This window comes from Haliotis rubra, unplaced genomic scaffold, assembly GCF_003918875.1.
Source record: "Haliotis rubra isolate DU_JTF1 unplaced genomic scaffold, ASM391887v1 Scf114, whole genome shotgun sequence".
NCBI lineage: Eukaryota > Metazoa > Mollusca > Gastropoda > Lepetellida > Haliotidae > Haliotis > Haliotis rubra.
The window spans coordinates 1,508,317-1,523,724 of NW_025765048.1; the positions used below are offsets into that span (position 1 = coordinate 1,508,317).

At 39.1% G+C, this 15,408-nt stretch overlaps 1 protein-coding gene across 1 annotated transcript in view; it reads left to right on the plus strand.

Annotated features, from left to right (window-relative positions):
* The window catches only part of LOC124253196 (beta-hexosaminidase subunit alpha-like), a 68,035-nt gene extending 53,970 nt beyond the window's left edge, over positions 1-14,065 (plus strand). The window contains 2 exon segments of the mRNA XM_046686921.1: positions 9,821-13,079; positions 13,148-14,065. Coding sequence (XP_046542877.1) covers positions 9,821-10,027 — 207 coding nt within the window. The 3' untranslated portion in view covers positions 10,028-13,079; positions 13,148-14,065.
* Positions 14,066-15,408: the final 1,343 nt, after the last annotated feature.

The following is a 15,408-nucleotide window of genomic DNA, read 5'->3' on the forward strand; positions in this document are numbered from 1 at the left end:
TCAAGCAAGATGATCATTTGTTTCCATCATGTGAATTATTTGGTTCATGTAATTTCATTTTCACACATTTTAGTACGTTTGAAATCAACATTCACGTGACCTCATTATTCTTATCATCAAAAGAGCCTGACTAAGAAAGCGGTATTACGCAAGCTAACATGGCTTATTAAGCTGCGCTCGCACTTGTTGCCAGTATCAGTTACGCTTTGTCTGCGGTGTTGGCAAATCTTGTGAGTGGTGAACAAAAGGGCGATGAGCTGCCCCTTTGTCCTTGCAAGTGTCCCTAGCTGTCCCAACAGAATAGCACTTTATCTCTCTTGTAGTCTGTCTCACAGTTCCTGAACCACATTATTTTCCCTGCTGCCAAGCCCTCTCTGCAGTGCTAAAGCCCTAAATAAAGCAAGTCTAGATTTCCACAGGTTCTGAATCTCTAGTCTCCCAGTAGATCCTTTTCAATTTAAATGGGCTTGTTTGTTACTATCAAAATTATATATATTCAGAGACTAAGCATTAGTCTATCTCTCTTTGAGCACGGCCAAATACGCTACACGAACCAACTCGTAATTTCTTTAGTCATCTGTACTGTAAAATAAGTTTTGGCAGTACATGATTGGAATATTATTGCACTGCATGTGACCTTTCTTAATAGTCTCACAGTGCCTGAACCATGTTATTTCTCCTTCCGCTCAGCCTTTGCTGTAATAACGCCACACAAAAGAATAGTTTTTATCGTGTAGCGATTATGACCGGATGGCACAGGCGGGTGCGTATACCATTGGCATGTTGGGCCTCTGTGCCTTTTGTAAAATTCGTCTTGATTGTCCTGTTTAAATTGACGATCCATAAACCCAGATTCCGAAAGCAAATGTCACACAAGTAAACGTGATGTTGCATTGCTGTAATTTTCCATGTCGGAGAAGTCCTTCTAACAAGATATATATTCCGTTGTTTGGAGCAGGCCTATGACTATTACGCCCCAGTGTTGCTAAACATCTTGCAGACCTTTAACCTGACATAGACGCAGACCTCGCATGTTCAAGTTCAGATCTGACAGGTGCCGAAAATATTGATTCCGACAAGAATGCAATATCTCAGTGGGTTATTGTTTTCCTAAGTAAGTGGAGTGCTTTCTACAACATTGGAGATAATGGTATCGTTGTCTTCCTGATATTCCCCCGAACGGAAGCTCTACTCATTTATGGTACAATGTGTAAGTTACAGATTTGTAGGGAATAGTCTTAAGACTTTTCTACTTTGACCAGGATTCTTCGAACTTGCAACAGTCGTTTGAGAAGATCAAGAGAGAAAGGGGTAGTGTGCAATGTATCTGGCGGACGTATATGGAGAAAGTTCGAAGAATGTTGCTGTATAAATACAATAATAGAAATACCGGTTATGTTTGAAACGTACCCTCAATCTGATAGCCAGTGAGATTATTGTGAAAGATCGCAATATGTATCATCATAAACGGGCCCAGATAAAAGTACGTGTGTCATTCATTCCCACATTATATCCCCTTTATAGACACGGGACATGGTTGTTACAGGTAGGGCAAACACTTTCTTCTGTAGGTATCTGCCTGTTTCACGCTACATACATGTATTCAGATTATTGAGAAAAGTAGCGACGCAAGTTCTCCTCCATCACACATATAATTGTATAGATATCCAGTGATTAGGGATAGCGCTGCAGCAACTTATTGAAATTTACGACATACACTATCATCTGCAGTAGTACTGCCATACCCAGCATCGTATTTATTTCTCTCTTACATAAGGTGAAATGTCACAAGGTTGTCATGGTAACGATAATTTGGCATACTATTTATTGTCTTATTCTTTTATCTGCGATTAGAATTTAAATCAGTTTTGGCGTGAGCTTGTTTAGAGAAAAGAAGCTGTCAAACGAATATTAATGTGATCGAACCTATAGGCCTTTGTCAAAGCGCGTTTCAAGCCACTTACATAAAAAACCTTCATGATAAATATCTGCTAATCCATGGCACGATTCCAACCATATCATGAGCATGTGTTTGTGAATCATAATCAAATAGTGATGTTACAAGGCGTCCATGCCGCGTCAACAACACATGGAAACGCACGAGAATTGCAATACGGGCCCCTAAACCACTGATGCTCCGTGACCTGGAGACACAATTCATGTGATTGAGCGTATGTAGGCAAAAGACAAAATGGATACTCGTGCTGTTATGCTTTTGAATTATTAAGTATTCGTTCTTGTCACGGGATACAAGTATACTTTCCAGTTTCAACCAAATGTACATTCGAAGGATATCGAAATCTAGGTTAAGCTATTGGAATCATATTTACAATTAAAAGACCCAAACAATGGTCTTGTCCAAATATTTTGTTTTCCATATCTTGTCCCAATCTGTATCCAGAGACCATACAATAGTCTATTATATAGTCTCTGTTTTATCATAGTCAGAGAACGATATTATTTTCCCTTCCGCCCAGCCCTTACTGTAATGCTTACGCCCTAAATGAAGCATATCTAGATATTCCCAGGTTCAGCGTCTGTTAAAACTCACTGCAGGGTTCGGGTTACAGAGTAAACAATACCGAACACCGGCGGCTGGCGGGGACCAACATCTTCAGTAACATTTACATCTGCCAACGCTTAATTCGCAAGTGGTGAGGCAATACGCTAATGAGGCTAAGGGTCCTGTACCATGTTTGTGAAATATCTGTGATGCCTTATATGAAGTTTATAATCTAAGCAAGTCTAGCTATGTATGGCTTTAAGTCACTGCTTGAAGAAAAGCTCCTTTAGAATTTGATTTGGTAAATATTAGTATTTCACTGACTCAATCACATTGGAAACACATAGCAGCCTATAATTCATTGTGACTATGATTAAGCCATCACTGTAAAACACAAGGGTTATTTCCTTTGAGTTAACTGACAGGCTTTCGGTATCAAATATTTAGAACTCCAGCCAAAGGTGATGTTATGCTGTCTGGAAATATGGCGTTTTTGTAATGCTTTGGTTGCACTTAATGATAAGTGATTGTTAAATGTACATATGATGTTTTTTCACACACCCATCCTTCAGACGGATAATCTCAGCTGACTCAGAGACTTTGCACGTGTTTTCCCCACTCTTTCCACACCCATCCTTCAGTTTTTTATTCATGTTTGTGACATGATCTGCACACTGATAATTTAAAACAGGTATATAAATAATAACTGTTTGCAACCTTTACCCAGTTTAGTTTTCCATTTATTTAGCAATTTTCTGTTTCTAATAATTTCTGGAACTTTTGTACGGAGGTACATTTAATTAACAGTTTCACCCAATAACCGTAAAGCATAGTTATAAAACGTTTCGGTACTTTGATAGATTAATAAGTTCACATTATATTCCATGATATTGGGATGCCAAAATGATTAACATTATTATATAATGTATAACAAATCAGACAGCAAAAAGCAAAAGTTAAAAACGCATGAGCAACATAAATGATGTCAGGTAGTAAGCTTTCAATAATTACAGAAACTGCTTAGTTATCTAACTTTATGAACTAATTGCAATCACAACAGTTTTCTATAATCTACCCAAGAGATGGAATCAAAATAGGTGTACAGTATATTCCGTCGGGTAACTGAAATTTGAGAAAACGTCCGTATGGGACAACATCTGTATTCCGAATCAAAAGAGGCCATCTCACGTAGTGGTGTAACGATTCATCGATAGTATCGATGTTTGCATAGTCAACTATGCGATACGAATGCATCAATACAAAACACATTTAGGCAATACATCAGGATATTTATATCGCAAGGGTCCGTGATACATCGATGTATCGCCACAAGAGACGATATATCCCGATGCTACTGAAGTACTGCTGAAAGTTGTAAGGAGTATTGCATTAGGAATAGGAAGGGAGTCTCTTTGAAATTCTTCTGAAGTGAACCTTGTACTGTGAGACGAACTTAAGAATAATGCCGACCTGTCATTTGAACCCGTGCATCTGAATAGCGGTGCAGTCCATTTTACCATTAAGGTGCCGAGGGTATGTAAAGCGATAAACTGTCAGTGTTGGCATTGTCTTGGTTACTGTGTAGCAGTGTTGAATGTACTGGCGAATTGCGCATTTATCAAAATCATCAAATTCAATTTTCCCTTCGGTACGAGTACGCACTTTCCTTGGGCTTGTGAACTTACTGGTACCCATCGCGGGAACGCATTTACCAGGCGCGTAGCAAGCCAATTTTTTCGTGTAAGCCCGATAGGTTGCCAAGCTGTATATTTAGTTAGTGTTGAGGCCTTGCCCAACTTTCATTTTCAAAATCATGTCTAAGCCCGGGGCTTTTTTCATGGTGATAATGTCAAAACCCAAATCACTTTATTAGGCATTGGGCTAAAATGGAATTTTAACAATTAAGGACCCTTTGTAATGAAGATAGTTTTATGTCTTTTGAAGATCTGAAACTCAAATTTGATATTGGAGGAGCATATATGGTTTTGTAATGTTGATAGTGAAACTTTATGTCATGTATATTGGGAATGTTTGTAACCCAAACCTTCTTGAAAGAACTTGAAAACTGGATAATCCAAAACAAACAGAAATTTGAAATAAGAAAGACTTGGGTTTGGTTTGGTTTTTGGTAATAAGCCATTGCTAAATCATATAATCTTTTATGCTAAAAGTCATATATATATACTTGCACTTAAAAGAAATTAATACCAAAAGTTAATAATGTCTTAAAACTTTTTAAAGACACTTACACGGTTGAAATATTCATATCCAGAAGGAACAATAATTGCGAATTGCGCATTTATCAAAATCATCAAATTCAATTTTCCCTTCGGTACGAGTACGCACTTTCCTTGGACTTGTGAACGTACTGGTACCCATCGCGGGAACGCATTTACCAGGCGCGTAGCAAGCCAATTTTTGTCGTGTAAGCCCGATAGGTTGCAAAGCTGTATATTTAGTTAGTGTTGAGACCTTGCCCAACTTTCATTTTCAAAATCATGTCTAAGCCCGGGGCTTTTTTCATGGTGATAATTTCAAAAACCGAAATCACTTTATTAGGCATTGGGCTAAAAATGGAATTTTAACAATTAAGGACCTTTGTAATGATATTTTAAGTCTTTTGAAGATCATGAAACTTAAATTTGATATTGGAGGAACATATATGGTTTTTGTAATGTTGATAGTGAAACTTTATGTCATGAATTGGGAATGAGTTGTAACCCAAACCTTCTTGATGAAGAACTTGAAAACTGGATAATCCAAAACAAACAGAAATTTGAAATAAGAAAGACTTGGGTTTGGTTTGGTTTTGGTAATAAGCCATTGCTAAATCATATAATCTTTTATGCTAAAAGTCATATATATATACTTGCACTTTAAAGCACTTTAAAAAGAAAATAATTCTTAAAAGTTAAAGAACTTACACGGTTGAAATATTCATATATCCAGAAGGAACAATAATTTTGATAATTTTCAGAGAAATGGTTTCCTTTATCCTCAGTTTTCAATCTCTGACTTAATCTGTAATCAAACTTGAATAACTTTATTGCATTATAATTTCTTCATGCTACCAGTTGATGAACTTTGATCATGCATATGTACACTTTTGGCTTTACTTTATATGCTTGTATTCAATTATGGGAACAAATGAAAAAAAAATCACTAAGAGTTTAAGGTAGCTGGTCACGTGATCATTATCGTATTCTAGTTTCAGACCATCACACCGATTACAAATGAGATATTCTTCAAGATCATTAAGGTTAACAGCTGTGTTTGTTCAAACATGCCATAGAAAGTCAAGTGAGTGTATGAGTGGTTTTTTTCCAACACGTGGGCGGACATACATACATACCATTGCAACCGCTTCACAATATATTATATGCACAAATATTCTACATACACAATGAATTTTAGTAGAGTGGGTCGTTTATGTTTCCGTAGTTCCACCAGAAGACATTTTGGATAATAAATATCACACTTTTGATATAATCATACACAATTAAGTGTTTCGCCATATATTCTTACAAACTTAGCTGCAAATACTTGCAATACTGCTGACTCACCTTTAAGCAATATTTACGTATTCACTCACTAAGTCTTTTGTCACTCCAGATGTTTTGTATGCATGCGTTGGTTATGTACAGCAAAGTATACCATATATACAGCTTAGTATTTCTAAGTAACCCACCTTCTTCACACTTTGGTGTGAAAGGTGTCAGTTGAGTTTACACAGGACCCTTTGTGTGCCCTGTTGATACTATTTACACTCATATGGTCCTGCTTGCAGGTGCAATATAGCCATTATGTCACTGCATTCACCATACATTACGGATTTCCATATTGCATAAATACCTACACTGAGCACTTATCATCTTAACTTGACAACGACTGGTAAACATCTTTTGTCTTCAATGAATAACCTGTAAACACCATTCGACAGCTTAACTACTGCACCTGTGACAAACAAATGTACTATATGAACACCGAGAGGAGAGAGCAAGGTTCACATTCGTCATGTGGAGGCACCTTTAGGACAATTGTGCATGTAGCTATGAGAAGAAGTACCGCAACCTTGAATATGACTTAGTTCTTTGTCCAGAAAATGTATACCAGTTCAGGTATAAAAAGAGGGTATGGTCTTACAACAGCACGTAGCTCTCTTGATTCCAGCAGCGAGATTCTGACTTGGTTTCTGTTAAACCCGGCAAAGCCATAACATACCATTACATTGATTAAATTGCTACAGTTCACAGAGGTGTCATAGCTCAGCACAGTTATCATTGAGGTACACAGACCAAAATAATGTTCAACACGACACCTATGAAACTACGTCAGTGTTAAGTATCATGTGCACGTTGACAATGTTTCACAAACTACAATGTTTTGTTCAAACTAATACATCGAAGTGTTCAAACTAATACATCGAAGCGTTCAAACTAATACATCGAAGTGTCCAAACTAATACATCGAAGTGTTCAAACTAATACATCGAAGTGTTCAAACTAATACATCGAAGTGTAAACTAATAAAGGAAAGAAAGGAAAGAAAAAGAAAGAAAGAAAGAATTAATTTTTTTTTCGTGTAAGCCCGGTAGGTTGCAAAACTTTATATTTAGTTAGTGTTGAGAGCTTGCCCAACTTTTCAAAATCATGTGTGAGCCCGGGCTTTATTTCATGATGGTAGCTACGCCCCTGTTTACCTTCGTCCTTTATTTTGCGCAAGGTACTGACAGATATACCAGTAGCATCGCTGGCTTTTTTGAGTGCACTGTGTGTGCTGTCGGAAATAGTACACATGTACTGAATGACATTGTAGGCAACCTCACGTGTTTGTGAATGAATGACTTGACCCCGTTTACCCAATTTAGAGTGCGACATGATAAGTTTCAAATACCTGCAGAGTTTAATACTCTTTTAACAGTCCACTTTACAAGATACTAGTATACACATGCTCGAGCAGAAACACAACGTTTCCGAATCATTGCGTAGAAAGTGATTACTGCGAGGATCACAAAAATCACGTGCGCAAAGTTTTCACACCTGTTCCCCCTTCGAGTAGATAGAGGATCAGTTCACGGCACGCTCCCAGCTGTCCTTTCACAAACGCGTCTTTCGCGCACCTCATTCTAATGTTGGTTGGACAGTAGGAATATTTGTTTGTATCTGTTACATGAACAAAGTAGTTGGTGTAGAAGTGATAGAGTGTGAACATTTCAAACTCTGTGAACTGTACAATACTTGTCTTCAAGCAATTGAAATATGTTTTAGTTGTTTGACAAATAACACCATTTATTCACAACTATGAATGATGTCTTAGCTTTGTTAAGAAAGAGAACAAAGATAAGATACAATTTAGACAGCAGACTTAAGAGTTTTTTCAGTGATTCTGAATTCTGATATAAATTACATTGAATTGTTTGTGAAAGAATTGGTGTAGAAACACAACTTCCCAAAGGAAACTTCAGTTTCAAATTATTTTAAGGCGTGCTGAACATGTTTGACTGTACCTACTTAAACATGAAATGCTGAAATTTTATGAGATCAACAGCTCTTTAAGTGTGTGTGTGAATGTAACACAGGTTTTAATGAATTTATAACTATTTTTAGTCACGATATGGCTGAAATACTGCCACTGTGACTATAAACTTTAACTCACTCACTCACTCATGATATATCGTCTCGCCTCATTAAACTGGTATCAGGATATATCGTCTCTCCACTTAGACTACGAAGCACAGCTCTAATACCAAGTATGTGCATATTTACACATTTACAACAGGACTTCACATCATTAATACATTGTAATCATCTTTTTCGAAAGTATAGATAATGAAATTTGTGCAGCTATGTGAACACACCTGTCTGTGTTTTATTGCAATAAGCAGTCTCTCCTTGTATGTCATATATAAGAAGTGTACCTAAGGTCAATTATTTAAACTATAATGTAATTTCCATTACAAAAAGTATAAACGGTATTACCTACTGATCAGAAAGGCTTATCAGTACCCCACCGCCACCACCCCGCCCTAGGCCTACCCCATCCCACACCCTCTCACACACATGCACACACACACACCCTAACATGCATATCGCTCTGGCCCATAGACCCAATATTGTAACCTTTTAAACAGACATCATGTGTATGTCAAGAAAGGCAGGCACGTTAATAGTGGTGCTCAGTCATGGGTATCACTTCGCCATGTGTTTCTAATGATCTCCGTGCATTATGGCGTGGTCCGACGCGCTAACGAACCCGATGTGACAGTTACATTACAGAACCATTGAAATACATGTTAAAGTAGTGTTAATCTTGTAACACTATATTTACCCATTACCAACCATTTACGCGTGTACTAAATATATGACAAACCTAACCCTGGTCATACGAGATTTCAAAGGTATTGAAATGCATGTCCTACAATCACAGCATTTACATACGTTACACATGCTAGAAAACACATGAAAACAATGGCCAGATTTACACACCTGTGAAATACAAGTAAATACAGAGTTGAGTGTTCATTTATTTTAACACCCCTTTAAACGTGTGTAAATCTGACAGCCAGATGATACGTAGATTTCAAACGTTGTTCATATGGCCGCCGGATGAAACGTATATTCCCTAATGTTAGTAAATTTGGGTAATACAGTCATTTTGTGTGGTGAAACTTTAATAGCATCGTATTTCTATATTTTATGGCGAGGTGTAGGCAGCATGACCTTAACTAAGACGTCACAGACTGTCCCAGTTTGATGAGGTCGTAAAATGATTCACAATGCATCTGGCTCATTGGTTACACATGTTATGTGTCTTTTGCGCTTATTTAGTTTAGTTCTGTAACGCACAATGTGATTGATATAATATCAAGTCCGTACCAGTCCGCCAAACTTTTCTAGCGGCAGAGCCTCGTTTTGAGATTTCCACGATTCCCAGGTTTCTGTTTGTCAGTGCTCGCTGTACGACAGAACCCGCTGCACGACAAGTTTGCAAGGATTATAAGGAGCGTAGTGTTGCAATATACATTTGCTTAGATGTATCAAATACTACTGATTAATATTTAGGTATCCGGTTAAATGAATTGGTCTCAAAATTCTGGACTGGTTATTGTACTAAGTTGCGCAATAGGACGGAACCCACTAAACAGGAAACGAGACTGATGTTTAATCAATGTTTTGACTTGAAATGCGCATGCAGTATTTATTTTTGAGAAGTGTGGTGTGATATAGTGCCTTTAAACATCCTTGAGTGACATTTATTGGCATCATCAGTACTGTATTATATCAATCCATTCATTGCGGTGCTGTGTGTGTGTTGCAGGACATGTTCAAGGATTCCATGTTGGTGATGGTGCAAGTGGTTGTGGTGATGTTGTTGCTCTTCGTCATCCTCAAGTCCCATCTCCCGTTCCGCGTCATCGAAACCGTTCGTCACACCAGGCACTCAACGATTCTCTTGTCTTTCGTCGGGCTCATCGGCATCTCCATGTTGATATACTCGGGACTCTGGGCATGGAGCATCTCGTAAACATCCAACTCATGGCCACCCTTTCCATCGTGATAAATCGACTCAGTCCGGATCTTCTCGTAAGTAACGGAAAGACGCGAGTGTTGGCGGAACATATTCCCTGGTGGTGTTCAGAACGAACCCAGGAGGTCACGCGGGTGGCTGTTTTTCTCACAAGAAGGGGGTAGTTGTAATATTTATCATAAGAGCCGATATGGGACACTGTCATACATTTGCTGTTGTAATTTACATTGAGACGTTGTGAAGAATGAACGTATGCTCTGTTGCTGCAAGAGGATGACTAGTGAATCAGCTCGCTCTTGTTCAAACTGATCTCAATATATATGTTAGCGTCAACAAGGAAACTCAGTTTGGCGTTACTGCCTAGTCAATAAGGTACAGCCTAGTCAATAAGAGAACTGATGCCTAAGGTTAGTCAGTAAGCTTATTGACTGAGTCTTTAAGGATACTGCCTGAAATTTATAGTAGGCAGTAGCGTTACTCCCTAATACATAAAAGCTGATTTTTTTTATCTCATCTCACATACACACAAGAGTAAATTGATTGATTACATATTCATATTACATGTTCAGTGAAGAATTCTTTTGAAGCTATACAAAGTGTAGCCCTATACAGACCATCTTGTGCTTCTGTTCTCAGCCATCCAGGCATTCAGCATGCTATGTACGTCATCATTTCGATCCTTCTGCACTTCCCTGTGACTGGGGATGCCGCGCTCTACCATTTACCAAGACAAGTTCAGGCCACATATCTTTCAATTCTCTGATAACTTGAGAAACAAATTCTCGACCATTGTTGCTCTGCAAGATGTGAGGGGCTCCAAAAATACTGAAAATGTCCAGTAAATTCTTTGCGATTTCTGCACTTCGTTTGGATTCAAGGGGCCGTAAGACAGAACTTTGTAAAGTGGTCCTGTCTCAATTTCAGACATCTTTTCAAATAGGAACTTAAAAACCAACTGAAAAGCAAACTCTGCAGGTTACAATTTTACAATCTTGGTTACCCAAGCTGGCTTGATCTGACGTGAGATGGCACAGTAAGCTCACAGCTGACAATCACCAGCTGACTCATCATGAGGGAGTAGTGATTCACCTAGCAATTAACAAACTATGCGCTGTGCATTGTGTTATGGTTGTCGGTACTAACTTTTAACATTTGTTTTGTTCACCGTATTTCACTCTTATACCATCAATGGAGAAATAAAGAAATATCTATTTAAATCTAAATATTTGGGAAATGTTGTAGTCAGTAACACTACTGACTTAGGCAATAAGCGGAAGAATAAAAGATATAATTCAGTCAGTAGACTTACTGTCTAGACGTTTTAGTCAGTAACGCTACTGACGGAGTTTCCTTATTGACGCTAACATATATATCAACAATGCCATTGCTTGTGAAAATGAAATCATGTCTAAAATTATATTTGGGCTTTTCTATATATTTTACTGGAAACATATTTTACGAAAGGGGCATTATCGAATGGCCCTCCGTCGTGACGCCGCAGTGACCTCGACGTATGTTGTCGTGTTGACGTTACCAAATAACGCCGATAGACTCTGGTGATACCACGTCATGGAGTGCCTTTTGTAGTCGTATCACATCACGTGGTTAGTTGTTTATGTAATACTTAAGTGGGACAGCGAAGATTTCAACAGTTTTAGATGAAGCATAAGAACTGTGTGATACGTATTTTCTGTGATTACCTGTAAGAATGCTGAATGGTGTGTTCGAGTCCTGACACAAGCCCTCCAACTGCCTATCTATGTCAACAGAAAGACCAAAGCTGTATGCATGAAACCTGTGCCTGAAGTGTATAGAGGGAAATTGCTGGAATTGCTACACATGGGTGGCCAGGGGTGAAGACTTGTTCGTATTGAAGGAGACACGGGTTCGATTCCCGTGCGTATCTCATCTCTGGTGTCCCTTGCTGTGACGTTACTGGAGTGTTGTAAACAACTGTATAAAACCTGACACACTCATCAAATTGTATTTATAGTGTTACAGAAGATTTTATTTTCTGCAGAAAAGGAAAGTTCCATGTGATGAAGTACAACCTCCACTGCGGAGCTATCGAAAGTGCCATTTTAAAACCCATGAAATGTGTTTATTTTTTATACAAATATATATTTATGTGATTCCGCTCGTGCCAGGGGTGCCAATTCTTGTCGAGGCCGTACCAAGTGAGTTCGCTGATGGTTGCAGTCCTTTGACAAAGCTGCTTCCCTTATGTGTGACAAGTGCATTCTTTGTGATTTATACTTGGCAATGACACAGTTCAAATGGACATTACCATAAATATTTTAGTGACTACCGGACATTGATGTACTCTTGCCTGGTAGCGTATCTTTGCCAGATCCTCAGCTATAAACCATAAGTCACCTGCAGAGACGGTGGAACAATGTACTTGCAGGAGGCAGACCGTGTAATTCGTGGAATTATCCTTGAGTTGGGAGGAATTCCACTACTTGTTTAAATGTGAAGTACTGTTACATCCCAGATTCATCATTGTACCTGTACAATACAACACACGTATTTAAATTGAAAGAAATGCTGACATAATAAGAAAAATATGTAAAACTATGTGAAATTCAGTACCGACCATCTGGCAGACCTGTTCACTTTAACATGTCGTACATTGTTGGTCTCTTGTGCACCACCGTTGGTGGTCTTCTTGAATAAATAAAGTGAACTAAATCCAGAATATGAACCACGATTATGCCCAGATCGACACATCACATCTCTGGACCTGCATGACGTCGGGATTTCATCCCCCAAGAAGCAGACACAACTCACAACTGTGGACGGCTGCTGTGGCCACTCGAGCCTTGAACGTCAGGTGGCAATTACATTTTGTTCATTTGAACTTTTTGAACATTTGCGTAACTGTGCGTAGTAATTTTATTGTTTAATGAAATACTTTGTACGGCCTTACGGGCAGTTTAATCAATTTCATGTTTGATATGTGCTGTTTTTATCCAATACTGATGTGCTATGCAGGGTTTTGGTTTGCAGTTCACACTCATGGAGTTACAACATTGTTGTGTGGTGCAAGGTTATGTTGTTACAACATTGTTGTGTGGTGCAAGGTTATGTTGTTACAACATTGTTGTGTGGTGCAAGGTTATGTTGTTACAACTCATACAGACAAACCAGTCGGGGGAGCATATGTATGACAACTGGTTTGCAAATGGCTGCAATAGTGCCTATTCAAGTTTAACATCACACTTGGATTCAGGATATGAGCGTCATATTGCTCTAACCACTCAATGTTCTCCCCTTCTATGTCTCTGAAAGATGGCTCCAGAGACACACCTCCAGTGTAGGGTCTGATCAGATATCTGAAGACCAACTCAAACATCAGACTGTTTACACAGTGACCCTTACGGACATCAAACTGGTTTATATGGAGACCTAGTCAGACAATAAACTGGTTTACATGGTGACCCTGACGGACATGAAACTGGTTGGTTTATATGGAGACCTAGTCAGACAATAAACTGGTTTACATGCTGACCCTGACGGACATGAAACTGGTTGGTTTATATGGAGACCTAGTCAGACAATAAACTGGTTTACATGGTGACCCTGACGGACATGAAACTGGTTGGTTTATATGGAGACCTAGTCAGACAATAAACTGGTTTACATGGTGACCCTGACGGACATGAAACTGGTTGGTTTATATGGAGACCTAGTCAGACAATAAACTGGTTTACATGGTGACCCTGACGGACATGAAACTGGTTGGTTTATATGGAGACCTAGTCAGACAATAAACTGGTTTACATGCTGACCCTGACGGACATGAAACTGGTTGGTGTATATGGAGACCTAGTCAGACATGAAACTGGTTTACATGGTGACCGAGACATTAAACTGGTGTACATGGTGATCCAGTCAGAAATTAAACTGGTTCTGTCTGCGACGCATGCTATATAAGGATGTATGTTTCTTTCTGTAATGCATGCCATATTACCTCCTGTAATGCTTGCCATAGGATTTGAAATTTGAAATAATAAATTTGTTTAACAAGACAAAGTAGTGTCACGGAAATAATAGCAGTTTATCAACACTTCGTCACCATTGCCAATGCGAACTCCAAAGAGCTGCTATTGATGCCAAGACAATGCTGTACATATTTCATTTCGGTTGATCAGTGTGACGATATGTCCTTAAACTATCAATAAATGCGATAGTATCGGGTCATGCAATATGGGTTGGGAACTGGTTCATCCAGATATCCGGTATGAAAAGTCATTACAATACCACCAACAACCCCACCCCACCCCTCACACACACCCATCCCACCACCCAGTCAAGGTGCTGTATCTAGTGCCGCTCTGTGCGGACTTCAGATTGTTAATAGTGTTATTAGTTCGATGTCGGTAGTAATATCATATCTAGCTGACATGCAATGTGGGTTTTCAGTCAAATATTAATTGACTTCTGGGACTGAGCAAAGATTAGGACCAAGGATTGACCCCAGGCTAAAACTTTCCTAAAACTGAAAGTACGACAATTGACCTCCAGTAACTTCCTTGAAGTCAAATACATTTTGGTTATTTTGATTCACAGTCAAGAAAAAACATCAGTCACTCTTCTATAAAAGCTGACATATATCACAGGCGAAGCACGCACGCACGCACACGCACGCACGCAGGCACATCTTGGAAGTTTTATTATAAATTGTATATTCATATACTTATCCTATCTCACGGTATGCACCTCTCTTCTTCTACGACCATGTGTGGAAACGTGCTGTTGGCTAAGTTGAATCAAAACTTCCTGACCTCTGACCACCTGACCTCTGCCCCCACTCCAATAGCAGACCTGTCAATCATCTCAATAAGCGTGCCAATGGCTCAGATGATCACGTGACGTTCTGTGCCTGTCATTCTCGTCTTGGAGCGTCCAGTAATCTGTGATGTTGGGCAGGTCGGGTGGGTATCCATCGCGTGAGATAGGATAAGTATATAAATATACAATTTATAACAAAATTTCCAAATTTTTAAACGTATCCTATCTCACGGTATACATTATCCCACGGTTGGCTGGTGGGCCGCAGATTACCCTGTGTCAACTCTACAACCGTGAGGTCGCATAACACAAGGAGGCCAGGAGAAGGCTCCCGATATGCTAACTCCGAACTTGTGATGGATTGCTTCTGATAACCCCTTAGCTTACACAGCACAAAAACTCTAGGGAGTGGGCGAATTAATGTGGTTTTCAGCCGCAACTTTTGACAAGCAAAAGGACGCAGTTTGGCAAGTGGACCCCACCTCCCCGCGATTTATCAAGTGACCCCAGTGAATTAAAGTTGAAGACCTTAATCTGGACAGTCTCTGCTTCGAAACTCCACCCCAAAGACCAAAGACACGCTT